Below are 12,219 nucleotides of genomic sequence, written 5' to 3' on the forward strand. Positions count from 1 at the left end.
GGTCTGAATACTTTCCGTACCCACTGTATATATATATATATATATATACATATACATATACACAGCAGTTCTTTCTGGTCCTTGAATTTGAGCCTTTTCCAGCCGTGCAATATTCTAGTGATAACAGAACTCCAACCGTTTCACCGTTTGTATCACTTCGCTGGCAGTATTTCTCACAGCGATTGTCATGGTGAACGCCCAAATCCACTATAATTTTATAAATAATGCTGTTTTTGTGTCATGGAATGTAGTTTTAAGAGTTTTTATGTGCTTTTATGCGTGCATTTTATGTGAGTCTACACTCTGATGAGCAACACAAGCAAAACATCTGCCCTTGTAATGACGTGCAATGAAAGGCATTTCTAAACATGTTGTCCAACAAAAGACAACCCTCTACAATGCAAGTAAATCACTTGCATATGCAAAAATTATGTCTATCATTAGCCATTGGCTAATAAATTGTTAGATTTCAGTCACCACTGAGTTAAAGGCTAACTATAAGTTTAACATAGATATTTCACTTGCCTTTACTCATTCTGAACACTGCGTACATGATAGTTTTGCTCTCCGTGTTTAAAGCACAATATTTTAATTCAACAATGAATGTTCAGCATAAACTCCGTAAACCGTAAACTCTATAGTGTGAAGGTGCCCGACTCGCTGTCGCTTAGCTGAGAGCGCTCAGTGTTTCTCTCACACATGCAAAGAAAGGGAGAGCAGGATAGTCTTACTTACCACGTAGAATTGATGCGCAACATGTAAATTATATTCTTTGGTAGTAGGTGGAACTAATGTGTAAACGGCAATCTCATTGGCTGGCGCTCACCTATTACCATCATCGTTTTGATTTCAGCAAATCAGTTCAAACGCAAACGCAGACAATATGATTAATATTCATTAACCCAACAACTCATCAGATCCTAGTGGGTTTTATATTGCTATTAGTAGTAGTAGTATTATATTTTCAGCATTATTGTTAGTTTTTTTAAAGAAAAACTGAACGACCAACAATATCTCAAGCACCTCCACCAGTCCTAAGTTCGGTTAAAATGACAAATATGAGAAAATATTCCCTGCTTTCCAGAAAATTCACAGGAAACATTTGGCGGGAAAGAGATGAGCCAGATAAGACTCTGAGACCAGATTAGAGAAGGATCGCTGACCCTGCCTTCCCAATCAACCATTGAGTGCACCTGACCAGGCCTAAATCTGCAGATCATCGCTGATCTTCCTGGAGTTTCACTCAGACCTGCATTCACTGCTGATCACCTCATGGTACTACACAGACAACTTCTTTAGACTTTAGGCTCTAGTCAACTTCTTTAACAAAATGTTTGACCTAAAGGCGGCCATACACGGTGCGATTTTTGCTGTCATACGAGCTCGCAGGCGATTTTTTTCTCTCGGGAGAAAATCGCAGATGCTCGCATGGTCACGGCTCGTACCGTGTGAGAAGAATTATGGGCCGATCCGAGACGTTACGAGCACCTACCGTCCTCCCGATAATTTTCAAACGTAAAAAAAAATCGGATGCTGTCGGTTTAAATTCGTGGCGTATGTGCGGTTGAACGAGACGATTAGGCAATCCATCTGAAGTTGACCAATCAGAAGATGACAAAAACCCTATAGTCTATAATCATTTTAGTTTAATTATACAGTTCTAGTTTTTATTTGTTATTCCGAATGTGCCACGTTTGCCGTGCAGCTTTATGAATGAATATGCCTGTTGTATTTCCGGCAAAACGAGCAGAAATTCAGAAATGGCCTACTCCCTCGAGTTCTTTACGTTCTGACCTTCAGAATCGCACCGTGTACGCCCGCCTTAAGGCAATGTCTTTGATGGGTGCAGGGGTATTTTACTGCAGACTAAACATTCACTAGGTTGTTTTGTCTGCATGGCTATGATTTAGATAACATTACCTTTAATCTCTCTATGCATCTGAGGTCAAAAGGTCTTGAATGACACATGTTTGTCAACCTTTCAGCCCATGTATACGTTTCACCTTTGCTTTTATTGTGAAGGCTTTCATTCTGTGGTGTATATATGGTCTGTTGTTGTCTACCCATGACAAAGATGCTGACAGGACCTTGTGGACCAGAGCGTAGCAGAGATAAACATGGGTGCATTAAAACGGTTTTAAAAATGCATAGGTCATCATTTATTTATTTGATTGTCAAAACCACAGAGGCATCAGTACGATGGTGGTTAACTGCTCAAGCTCTAAGTACAGCTGTGTCTGGTAACGACTGTTTGTCGGTTTTCTGCAGATGATGTTGCTCTATAGTCAAAAGAGGAAACATTCGGAGGCTTCTGAAAGTTTTCCCTACCATCCCATCTCAGTTTAAATGCTGTTATACTTATAGATAAGACTGCTTCAAAATCTCAGCTTGCTGAAGCTCTAACATTGCTCAAGGAAATCAACAACTAGATTTTTGCATATCCTGAAGAAAATGTGGTGCTTGATGTTATACAACTGCTAAATTCCTAGGGTGTTTATAATGTACTCTAGTAGTAAGGTTGTACTAAGTGAGCTAAGTCAAAAGCCAACCCTAATTGTCTATGATAATGTTTTGGCTTTCTACAAAGGCTCACCTCTACTCTACAAGCCACATCATTCATGTCCTTAGCACAGTAACAGAGTGGGAGAAAAAAATGTTCACTCAAAAACAAAAATTCTGTAATCATTTATTAAATCATTAACATCATGTAATTTAAAAGCTGTAAAAAATATTTATTTTCCTTCCATGAAACACAAAAGGAGACATTTTAAAATACTCCCATGGATGCTTTTTTCCCCATGCAATTAATGTGGACTAGAGGGTTAAAGCATCAAAAATATGTAAAAGTACCATTAAAAGGATAGTTCACCCCAAAATGAAAATTACCCCATGATTTACTTACCCTCTAGCCATCCTAGGTGTCTATGACTTTCTCCTTTCAGACGAATACAATCAGAGTTATATTTAAAAATGTCCTTTCTCTTCTGAGCTTTATAATGGCAGTGAATGGGGGTCAAGATTTTGAAGCAAAATAAAGTGCTGTGCCTACATCCTACGTCATCCACGAGAATGCCACTCTCTCATGAACACATGTACGACAGTTGGAGGAAGCTAGAGACTATGGTTTATAAAGTTTTAAAGGGGTCATGAACTGAAAAATTGAAATTCCCTTGATCTTTTGACATACGAGAGGTCATTGTACTATTAAAACATCCTGTAAGTTTCAGAACTCAAAACTTTTGCATTATTCTAAAAACAGCTTATATTGAAGCCAATCTGCCAAAACGACAGGTTGTGGAATGTGCCACTTTATGATGTAATAGTGTGGCTAAACCCCGCCTCCACAGAAGAAGATCAACGCCTGCTTCTACATCACTGCCTGTTTAGCTCCGCCCACCGATTCTTGCATGTAGTGTAAATAACGAGAGAGGCAAACGCAGGGCTACACAGAAATCAAACGATAAAGATGCTCCAAAGACAATAAGACGCTGTGCATTGCCACGTTGTGGAAATACAGTCTTTGCATCGCCTTCTTTCTGATCCCAACATTAGGAATGAGTGGACAAACTTTATTTTTAATGAAGATCCAGACCGCATCAGTAAGAACTTGGTACTTTGTCCAAATTCATTTTTACCGTGGATTCATTTACAAACAAGGCACAATTCGACACAGGATTTTCAGAGAGATTGAAACTAAAAGATGATGCCGTGCTGAATATATTGGATCCGACAGTATGTTGCACCACACAAGTGTGAGTAACTGTTTTTTATTACGTGATCACTATTGCTTTGTCTTATTACAGATTGTCTGAAATGTACTGAGTATTTATGCGTTTTTAACCTAAATCACAGCAGCGTTCATCTATGAAGGATATAGGCTGTCAAACATACACAACTGTTAGCTAATCACAGCAGTGGGCGTTTACTTCCGAGTCTACAATCCGCCACGCCTATTCAAACAGAGCGTTCCGATGAGGGGTCAAAACAGGATGAAAAATAGCCTATTCTAAATTTTTGATGTAAAAAATCTTGATAACATTATAAGTGGCCCTCAGAGAACAGTACAAAATAATTTATTGAAAAAGGCAGTTAATGACCCCTTTAAATATGGATAGTTTTCTTACACAAATGCACCGATTCACTTCACAAGGCATTTTTAACCCCCCAGAGCCGTGTGGAGTACTTTTTATGATGTATGGATGCACTTTATTTTGCTTCAAAATCTTGACCACCATTCACTCCCTTTATAAAGCTTGGAAGAGCCAGAACATTTTTTATTGTAACTGCGATTATATTTATCTGAAAGAATAAAGCCATATACACCTAGGATGGCTTGAGGGTGAGTAAATCATGGGGTAATTTTCAATTTTGGGTAAACTATCCCTTTAAGGTATCAAAAAGAACATATTTCAGTCTTCTGAATCACCAACTTTGTGTGAAAAAAAAAACCTTTCAGTTCTTATAGTCCTGCATGATGACTACAATCATAATCATAATTGTTGATTATTCCCCTCGATATTGTAATCATAATTATTCATTTTACATTAAAATATGTATTTTATGATGAAAGCAGATATGTCCAATTTGTAAATGAATCACATCTCTTCAATGAATCGGTTGATTGAGTTCACCAAAAAAGTCTGAATGATTGGTTTGCAAATTAAAGTCAATACACTTCAACTCACTTGGCTCAATGATCTAGTTATAGTGGTTATCAGCTCTCTGCAGGGAAAGATTATCAGAAGATTAATGTAAATTTCAGTCTGTAACGAGCAACAAAGCAATTGTATAACTTTAAAAGAATTGGAATATACTATTTTAATGATACTTGATATTTTTATGATGCTTGTGCTTCATTTTTAAAGTTTAAAAATAAATGGAATAAAAAATTAATGGAGAAGAGCAACCACCAAAGTCAAATGGGGTTGGAAAAACAAATCCAGAGTTTTCATTTCTGGGTGAACTACTGTATTTGTATAATAGCTCAAGTTTTACACATAGGGTTATAGGTTCTGAGTTTTTTTTTTACAAGTTTGTATTGATGATAATATCTTCTTTTTTTTTTTTTTTTTTTAACACTATGCTATAAATAGTCAATGATTTAACAAATTGTCTCTCTCTTGTAAGGTTAAGTTTGGCCATCAAACACACTGACAGAATATTCTACAGGGGCCACAAGTGATGGATGAGAGGGGAGTGCTTGCATAATTCACAGAGAATTCACAGAGGATTAACAAGGGAAGATGAGAAGTTGCATGAAGTAGGTTCTATTCTCCAGTCGACAGGAGCTCATCTCAGGTCAGTGGGTCAAGTAATGCAATCAATGCTTTCAATCCATCAAAACCGAAGAAAACTGCCAAACCATGCAGCTTTGATGTCAACACATGTAGCACAATACCCCAAAAGTGTATGCACAAAAAATGTCTTGTATTACCAATTCAGTGACAGCAGTCAGGATATTAATTTAGAGTCTTAAAGGGGTCATAGGATGCCCATTTTCCACAAGTTGATATGATTCTTTACGGTCTTAATGAAAAGGCTGTAACATAGTTTGGTTAAAATTTTTCAATGGTAGTGTAAAAAACACCTTTTTTACCCTGTCAAAAACAGCTCTTTTCAGATCAAGCCGTTTTTGTAGCATTTTCCTTTAAATGTTAATGAGCTCTGCTGCCCCCGCCCCTCTCTTCCGAGCTGCTCTCAGAGAGACTGTTTACTTCAGCCGCATTCTGTAAAAGTGCATGTAGCATCCTATGACCCCTTTAAAACAAGCTTGTGCAAGCATTATGATTCCTTTTGCCCCAAAACACAAAATTGATTTCCCATAACATGCTGGTCTCAGCTATAAACAAAATAAAAAGGCCATTAAATTACACAGAGTAAGACCAGAAATGTGAATCATGAAAGCAAACGGTCCATTCTGATTTCAGGTTGGCTTAAAAAAAATAAACACTCTTAAAGACTGGATTTGAGCATAGCCTGGAGACGGGAAGAGGCTTGGAATGTGGATTTTTCGCAGCTGGAATGACATCACATCTGTCTATGTGTTCTCTGGCTTTAATCTCTGATTTATTCCCTTCTCTCGCTATCCCTCCCTCCCTTTCTCTCTCCGTCTCGGTCTCCAACCAACCCCCCATTCACTGACGCATCGCACCAGTCCTGTTGAAGACTTCTGGTCTGTGCATGAGAGGAGGGTCTGGCTCAGTGCAACTCCTCAGCTGTCTATTGTCAGAGAAGAAGAACGCCTTTATACTTTCAATATAACCTAGAGTTTTCACTGGCTGCATTGCCTTGGAAGACAAGTGAAAGAACTGTAACCGTTCACAATGGAAAACATGCTTATAACTGTGCAAAAGCCTGATTTATACAGTAGGTTTCCACTGTAAGCATTTCAGTCATGATGATTCAAGAGAAATAACAAATTATTTGTCAATGTGTAGTTCTCCAAAAGATACTGATGACCTTACTGTATGAACTGTAACTCATAAAACTAGATCACAATGATATAGTTTTTCTAAAATGATGTAATATTATAATATAATATAATATGTTATAATATTTGAAATTCCCTTAAGATTGGTTCCAAGTTATGATTGAAGTTGAATAGTTGGTTGATATTCACCTTGTTTTGTTAGAAATGCATCTTAATGTATTAGACCACCACATTGAAATATTGCACAAATCTAAACTGTCAGGTATTATACTGATGGAGCTTGGCGGACTAAACCAACAGCAGAAAATCTTCTTAAAGTGTTAGACTGCTCAGCTATTTTTAGCTCAAATAAAAGACTCTACTATTACACATCACTACAGACTACTATTTCACATCACTATATTTGTAAGATGCCAGCATGACTGACACACTTATGAGAAATAAGCATGTGTACTTAGCCGAAAAAAAGAACATGCATGGGACTGCTATAGGGATTTCCATCATAATTTGGCACCGATCCTAATGGGATCAAATAAAATCCTACTTCATAAACTGTATGATGTAAATGTATTTTTTGATCCTAAGAGCCCTTTGTTTTCCAGAAGATTTAGTATTTCTGTATGAATATGTTGGATTCCTAAAAGAAAATTCCCATTAGAATTGGTTCCACATTAAAATAAAAATTCCAACAGAACTTCAGTACACATTCCTTTAGGATTTTTTATAAATCCTAAAGGATGCATACAGGAGTGCTCATTTGGAAAGGATCTAATACAAGCATCTACTGATAAACTGCCAACTCATTCATTTTTCCCAAAAACAAATACATAAACAGTATAAAATAAAATCAGTTTATCCAGGCTGACCTATTAAACCCCAGCCCTTTAGAACCGTTTCCAAATAATTCCTTCAGGATTTCTGACTCTAAGTGCACCTGAGAGAAGGCGATCATGTGATGAGATATACCTTCAGTTACATAGTTGTGGTCTCGGAGGAAGCTGTTGTTGATCTTGCGGGTGTCTATTTCCTCATCCATTGAGAAAGGCGCTGATTACACTGAGAAACGCAGAGAGAGAAACGCGCTATCTATCCATGTTCCGCGCTCAGCCCAGAGCCCGGCGCGCAAGACACGGACGCACCATCATATTATCCGTCAATAAATGAACAAAAGTGGGATGAGGGAGAAAGCCGGTGTCGGTTCGCAAGGTGTCACAAGGCGGGGCTGTCTGCAGCAAAACCGAGATTTAATGTAAAGTTGCACGAGCGTCATCCAAAATGACAACAATCCGCGTCTAAATCCATGCTTTGAACTCAGCTGTCATGCACAGTGGGACAAGTTTCAGATGTGACCGGCGGTGCTGCCTGCATGGAGAGCTCGTTTTCCTCTCTGTCGCTCAGTATGAGCGCGCTGAAGTGCTGACGCGAGGCTGCCGTGGACACGCCGCATCGGTTGAACTGAAGTGCGAGACTGGCGCTGCAACAGTGACTCCTCCCCCTCTGTCCACCTGCGTCAGCGTCACTCCAGCCTGTGCGCACACGATGATATTATGTGTGATGGTGTTTCAGTATGGAATTACATTTCTGCCGAAATTCTGCACGCGAAAGATCATATTTTGAGCGCGCAAAAGTGCGTTTTGCACGCGCGCGAACTGAGTTTTGTGGAGAAAATGTTTGCATTTAAAATGCAAAGGCTGCCTTGATAACCACTCACAACATTTCTTGCATTACCTCGACAGCAGAAGAGGAAAAATACAGTGCATGCATAATTATTATGCAAGTTGATATTCTGATTATATTTTTTTCCAAGCACATTTTACCAATAATTATAACTACTATTAATCTCGTATTTAATCACTTATAATTTATATATTATTGTTCATTATGGCTGGAAGTGAAAAACGCCTTATATTCAGGTGTGCATAATTATTAAGCAGGTTATCTTCTACAGATAAAATCTCGAGATGGACTAAAACTGAACTCCCAAAACTTACTGCCAGATTCCAGAAGATAAATTCTTCAGTGGTACAAGAGGATGTGGTGCTGGTCCTTCTCAGCTTATCTGTCTATAAAGCATATATATATAAATATAAATAAGTTTCAAGCATTTTACTACACTTCAGTATGTGGCGCGTGCAAAATGCACTTTTGTGCGCTCAAAATATGATCTTTCGCGCGCAGAATTGTGGCAGAAATGTAAGCCCATATTTCAGCACTTGTTGAATGATGCCCATCTGCATCACTTGTAGAATAATTATGATGATGATGATGATGAAGCTCATGCTTATAAAAAAGCAGTGTGGCGGTACAGCGATTAGATAAAAATGGTACTTGGGCAATAATACAGTTTACATTTTGCAGCAATATATGCAAACGGTTGAGATTTGCTATATAGTATATATTGCTTTATAGATATTGTATATATCTTATATATCATATATTTTTTATGTATGTAGGTAAAGTTGAATACTTATATTCATGTATCCAACATAATATACAGTATCCAGCTGTGCAATACTATAGTTTATATTTTGTGATGATAAAAATTCTAAAATAGTTGACATTTGCTATATATAGTATATATATATATATATTGTTTTACGTATGTAGTTCAGTTTAAATGTACTACAATATAAACAAGATTTGCTGTATATTATATATCTCTGTATACTGTATGAACGCGGGTAAAGTTGGATATACTTATATATCCAAATTAACATATAGAGCTGTGCTGTAATGTATTTTACATTTTATAAGTGATAACATGATATAAAGGATCACGCGGACAAGATTTGCTATAAAGTAGCCTGTATTGAATGTAGGTAAAATTAGATGGATTTACTGTATCCAACTTTAAAAATTTATCTGGGCAATAAAGTTCACATTTTGTAACAACATAAACAATCAAGCAGTTGAGATTTGAAATATAGTATCAGTCACTTTTATGTGAGTGTACTGGATGTAGATGGATGTACTATATATTCAACTTAAAATATATTGCTGGACAATAATATAGTTTACATTTTGCAACAATATAAACAATCCAGCAGTTGAAATTTGCTGTATAGTTTATATCGCTTCATATGAGTGTACTGTATGCATACTGATAAAGCCTTATGTACTTACAGTAGTTGAAGATATCATTTTTTTATGTGGTGATACTGAGGATTAGTCACATTTAGATTTGGGGGAAGTTGTCACATGTTTTAAAAGTTCTACATTTATATTTTTTGACCAAAATTATGGTTTGAAATGTCTGCACACTTCTGCTTCTGTATGTTACAACTGTGTTTCATGAATTGTGTTTAACAATTGTTTTATTTTTAAAACATAGATGGTATTGGGGCATGTTGGCACAAAAGTTCAGAGTGTTTAAAACATCATTTTTAATTTCTGGATGAACTATTATGCCATCCTGCACTGTGACATTATTTTTTTCAAATTATTTTTTAAAATTACCTATTGCAATATTCAGTCCTTGGTAATTATATCATTGAAACTTGGAAAAGTATTTACAATTATTTCAATGTATACCATGGTTCTACTATACGTGTCGAAAAACATGGTATTACATGGTACATTTTTATTAATGTAGAGTCTTTCAAAGGCAAGAGAGTATCATTCATTATATATTTGTGTCTCTTTTCATGTGCATGCAGTTTTCCTGCCAATGCACCTCTAAAAACAGCCTGTGATTTCTTTATATTGCATTTGCCTCGTTTTTTTTTTTGACAGTGCTAAAACATTTACAGCCTGCACAGGTTATTTGTCACATCACTGCCCTTGAACTGCACACAAAATGAGTCAAATGCATTATCTCTATTCCTCCATAATACAGAGCAGTGAAGCATGCACCTCAGGTCTTCTCTTACTGTTGACCACTTCAAAAGCATCATATCCCAACCCTATTGTGTTTTACTATGAGGCGAATTAAATCCTCTCTTCCTCAAATCCCTTTAATTAGAAGATAAAGGGGCACGCCGAACCCCTGAAGTAATCTTGATACTAGTTCTGGTGGAATTACAGAAGATTATTTCTGCTCAGTCAATAGACGTTTAAACTCAGTCATAGTCATATACTTAGCATAGAAAGCTGATGATAAGAAATGTATTTTAAGGAATATTCCAGGTTAAATAGAACTTAAGCTCTAATTACAGCTTCCGTTGTTGATTACAACAGAAAATAATTTTGACTTTGAATTTTGACAAATAAATGTTGTGCATTTACAGTAACCATGACCAGTGTCCAAAATTAATTTTAGCCCACCAATGATGGGTGAATTGAGACATTTTTACATGCATTTAGAGAGTGCTCATTCTGAATTTCTAGGGGTGTGGAAAACAAATCGATATTTCAAAATGCTGCAATATGTTACCTCACAACACTGTGCTGATAAACTTACAGCAAGAATTTTTATAATGAATATTTTTGTGGAAAATGAGATTCAGAGTAAGTCTGTGAGAACAAAAATTCAAACTCAAAATGAGCAAAGAATATGTCTGAAGTCCAATGCACAAAACTTGAAAAAGTGAGTAAAAGATTGCAATATATATTCATTTTTAATAAATATCAACTAACAGCTTCTTGTGCTTTGAATGAGGGTATTATAATGTATCTTCCAGTATCATCCATGTGAAATTATCGCAATTGGGTGCGATATGTAGGGTGGGCAGGGACTTGGTTCTATCTATCAGTTGTTGATTGAAAAGAGGCAGTTCTGAATGTGAGGCTACGTTTACGTGACAATGGTGTAGTCAAAAACGGAAAAGGTGGGCAGGGACTTGGTTCTATCTATCAGTTGTTGATTGAAAAGAGGCAGTTCTGAATGTGAGGCTACGTTTACGTGACAACGGTGTAGTCAAAAACGGAAAAGTTTTTCCCTTGCGTTTTTAAAAAGTTTCACGTATACACTACAACATTTTCAAAACGATTCGCGTTTACACATATCCGTGAAAAACGGCCAAAAATACTGTATTATGTATGCCAGGCCAGTAGTTGGCGCTGTCACATTGTTAGTAAACAGTACCTATAGGGAAGTGACGATTATATGATGTATATGATGCGTGACATTGGTGAAGTAAATCCACACTTTGCTGAAGAAGCGTTAGCAAACTCTTGAGCAACAACAGTACCATATAGTCCGCCATTGTTGTGTATGTTTGTTCGCGCTTGCTTTTAAAATCGACACTGTTTTCAAAGATTCCCGTATTGGGTGTTTACACGGAAACGATAATGGTGCCGTTTTCAAAAACTTGTGCGTTTTCAGTCCCCAAAACGCCATTGTCGTGTAAACGAACAGTCAAAGCGAATAAAAAGTTTCCCGTTTTTGGATGAAAACGTTGTCGTGTAAATGGCCCCTGACCTTGTAGTTGATTGTAAGAAAGGGGCAGGGTTTAAACAGACAAAAAATTGGTAGTATGGAGTTGTGATATTATAATATCATTCTTCAGGGGCAACAACAGATTATTTAGGACATCGACATCCATTATACAATCCCTAAACCTGCAACATTGTTTGATTAATGCACCTGGGTATATTCTGGTAAAACTGAACGAACATTGATTTTATGAGGTTTGTTGAGTTTGAACACCTGTCTGGCAGAGCCTGTTTGGTTTTAAGGCATGAACTGCAGTAACAACCAAGCTGAATCCCAGCGGATATCACTGGTGTTCTGGTAATGGGTGCTATGGAGGTCAGCTCAATAGTGTCAGCAGCAGTCCTCCTTAGAGCATATGGTGAGATAGAAGTGGCAGACAGACACATACACCAGTGTGCAAACACACACACACACA

At 37.1% G+C, this 12,219-nt stretch overlaps 1 protein-coding gene across 1 annotated transcript in view; it reads right to left on the minus strand.

Annotated features, from left to right (window-relative positions):
- LOC107662050 (serine/threonine-protein phosphatase 2A 55 kDa regulatory subunit B beta isoform) overlaps nucleotides 1–7,909 on the minus strand; it is a 57,720-nt gene extending 49,811 nt beyond the window's left edge. The window contains exon 1 of the mRNA XM_016451953.1: nucleotides 7,397–7,909. Coding sequence (XP_016307439.1) covers nucleotides 7,397–7,466 — 70 coding nt within the window. The 5' untranslated portion in view covers nucleotides 7,467–7,909. The remainder of the gene's footprint in view (nucleotides 1–7,396) is intronic.
- Nucleotides 7,910–12,219: the final 4,310 nt, after the last annotated feature.

Source organism: Sinocyclocheilus anshuiensis, unplaced genomic scaffold, assembly GCF_001515605.1.
Source record: "Sinocyclocheilus anshuiensis isolate Anshui unplaced genomic scaffold, SAMN03320099.WGS_v1.1 scaffold25, whole genome shotgun sequence".
Lineage (NCBI taxonomy): Eukaryota > Metazoa > Chordata > Actinopteri > Cypriniformes > Cyprinidae > Sinocyclocheilus > Sinocyclocheilus anshuiensis.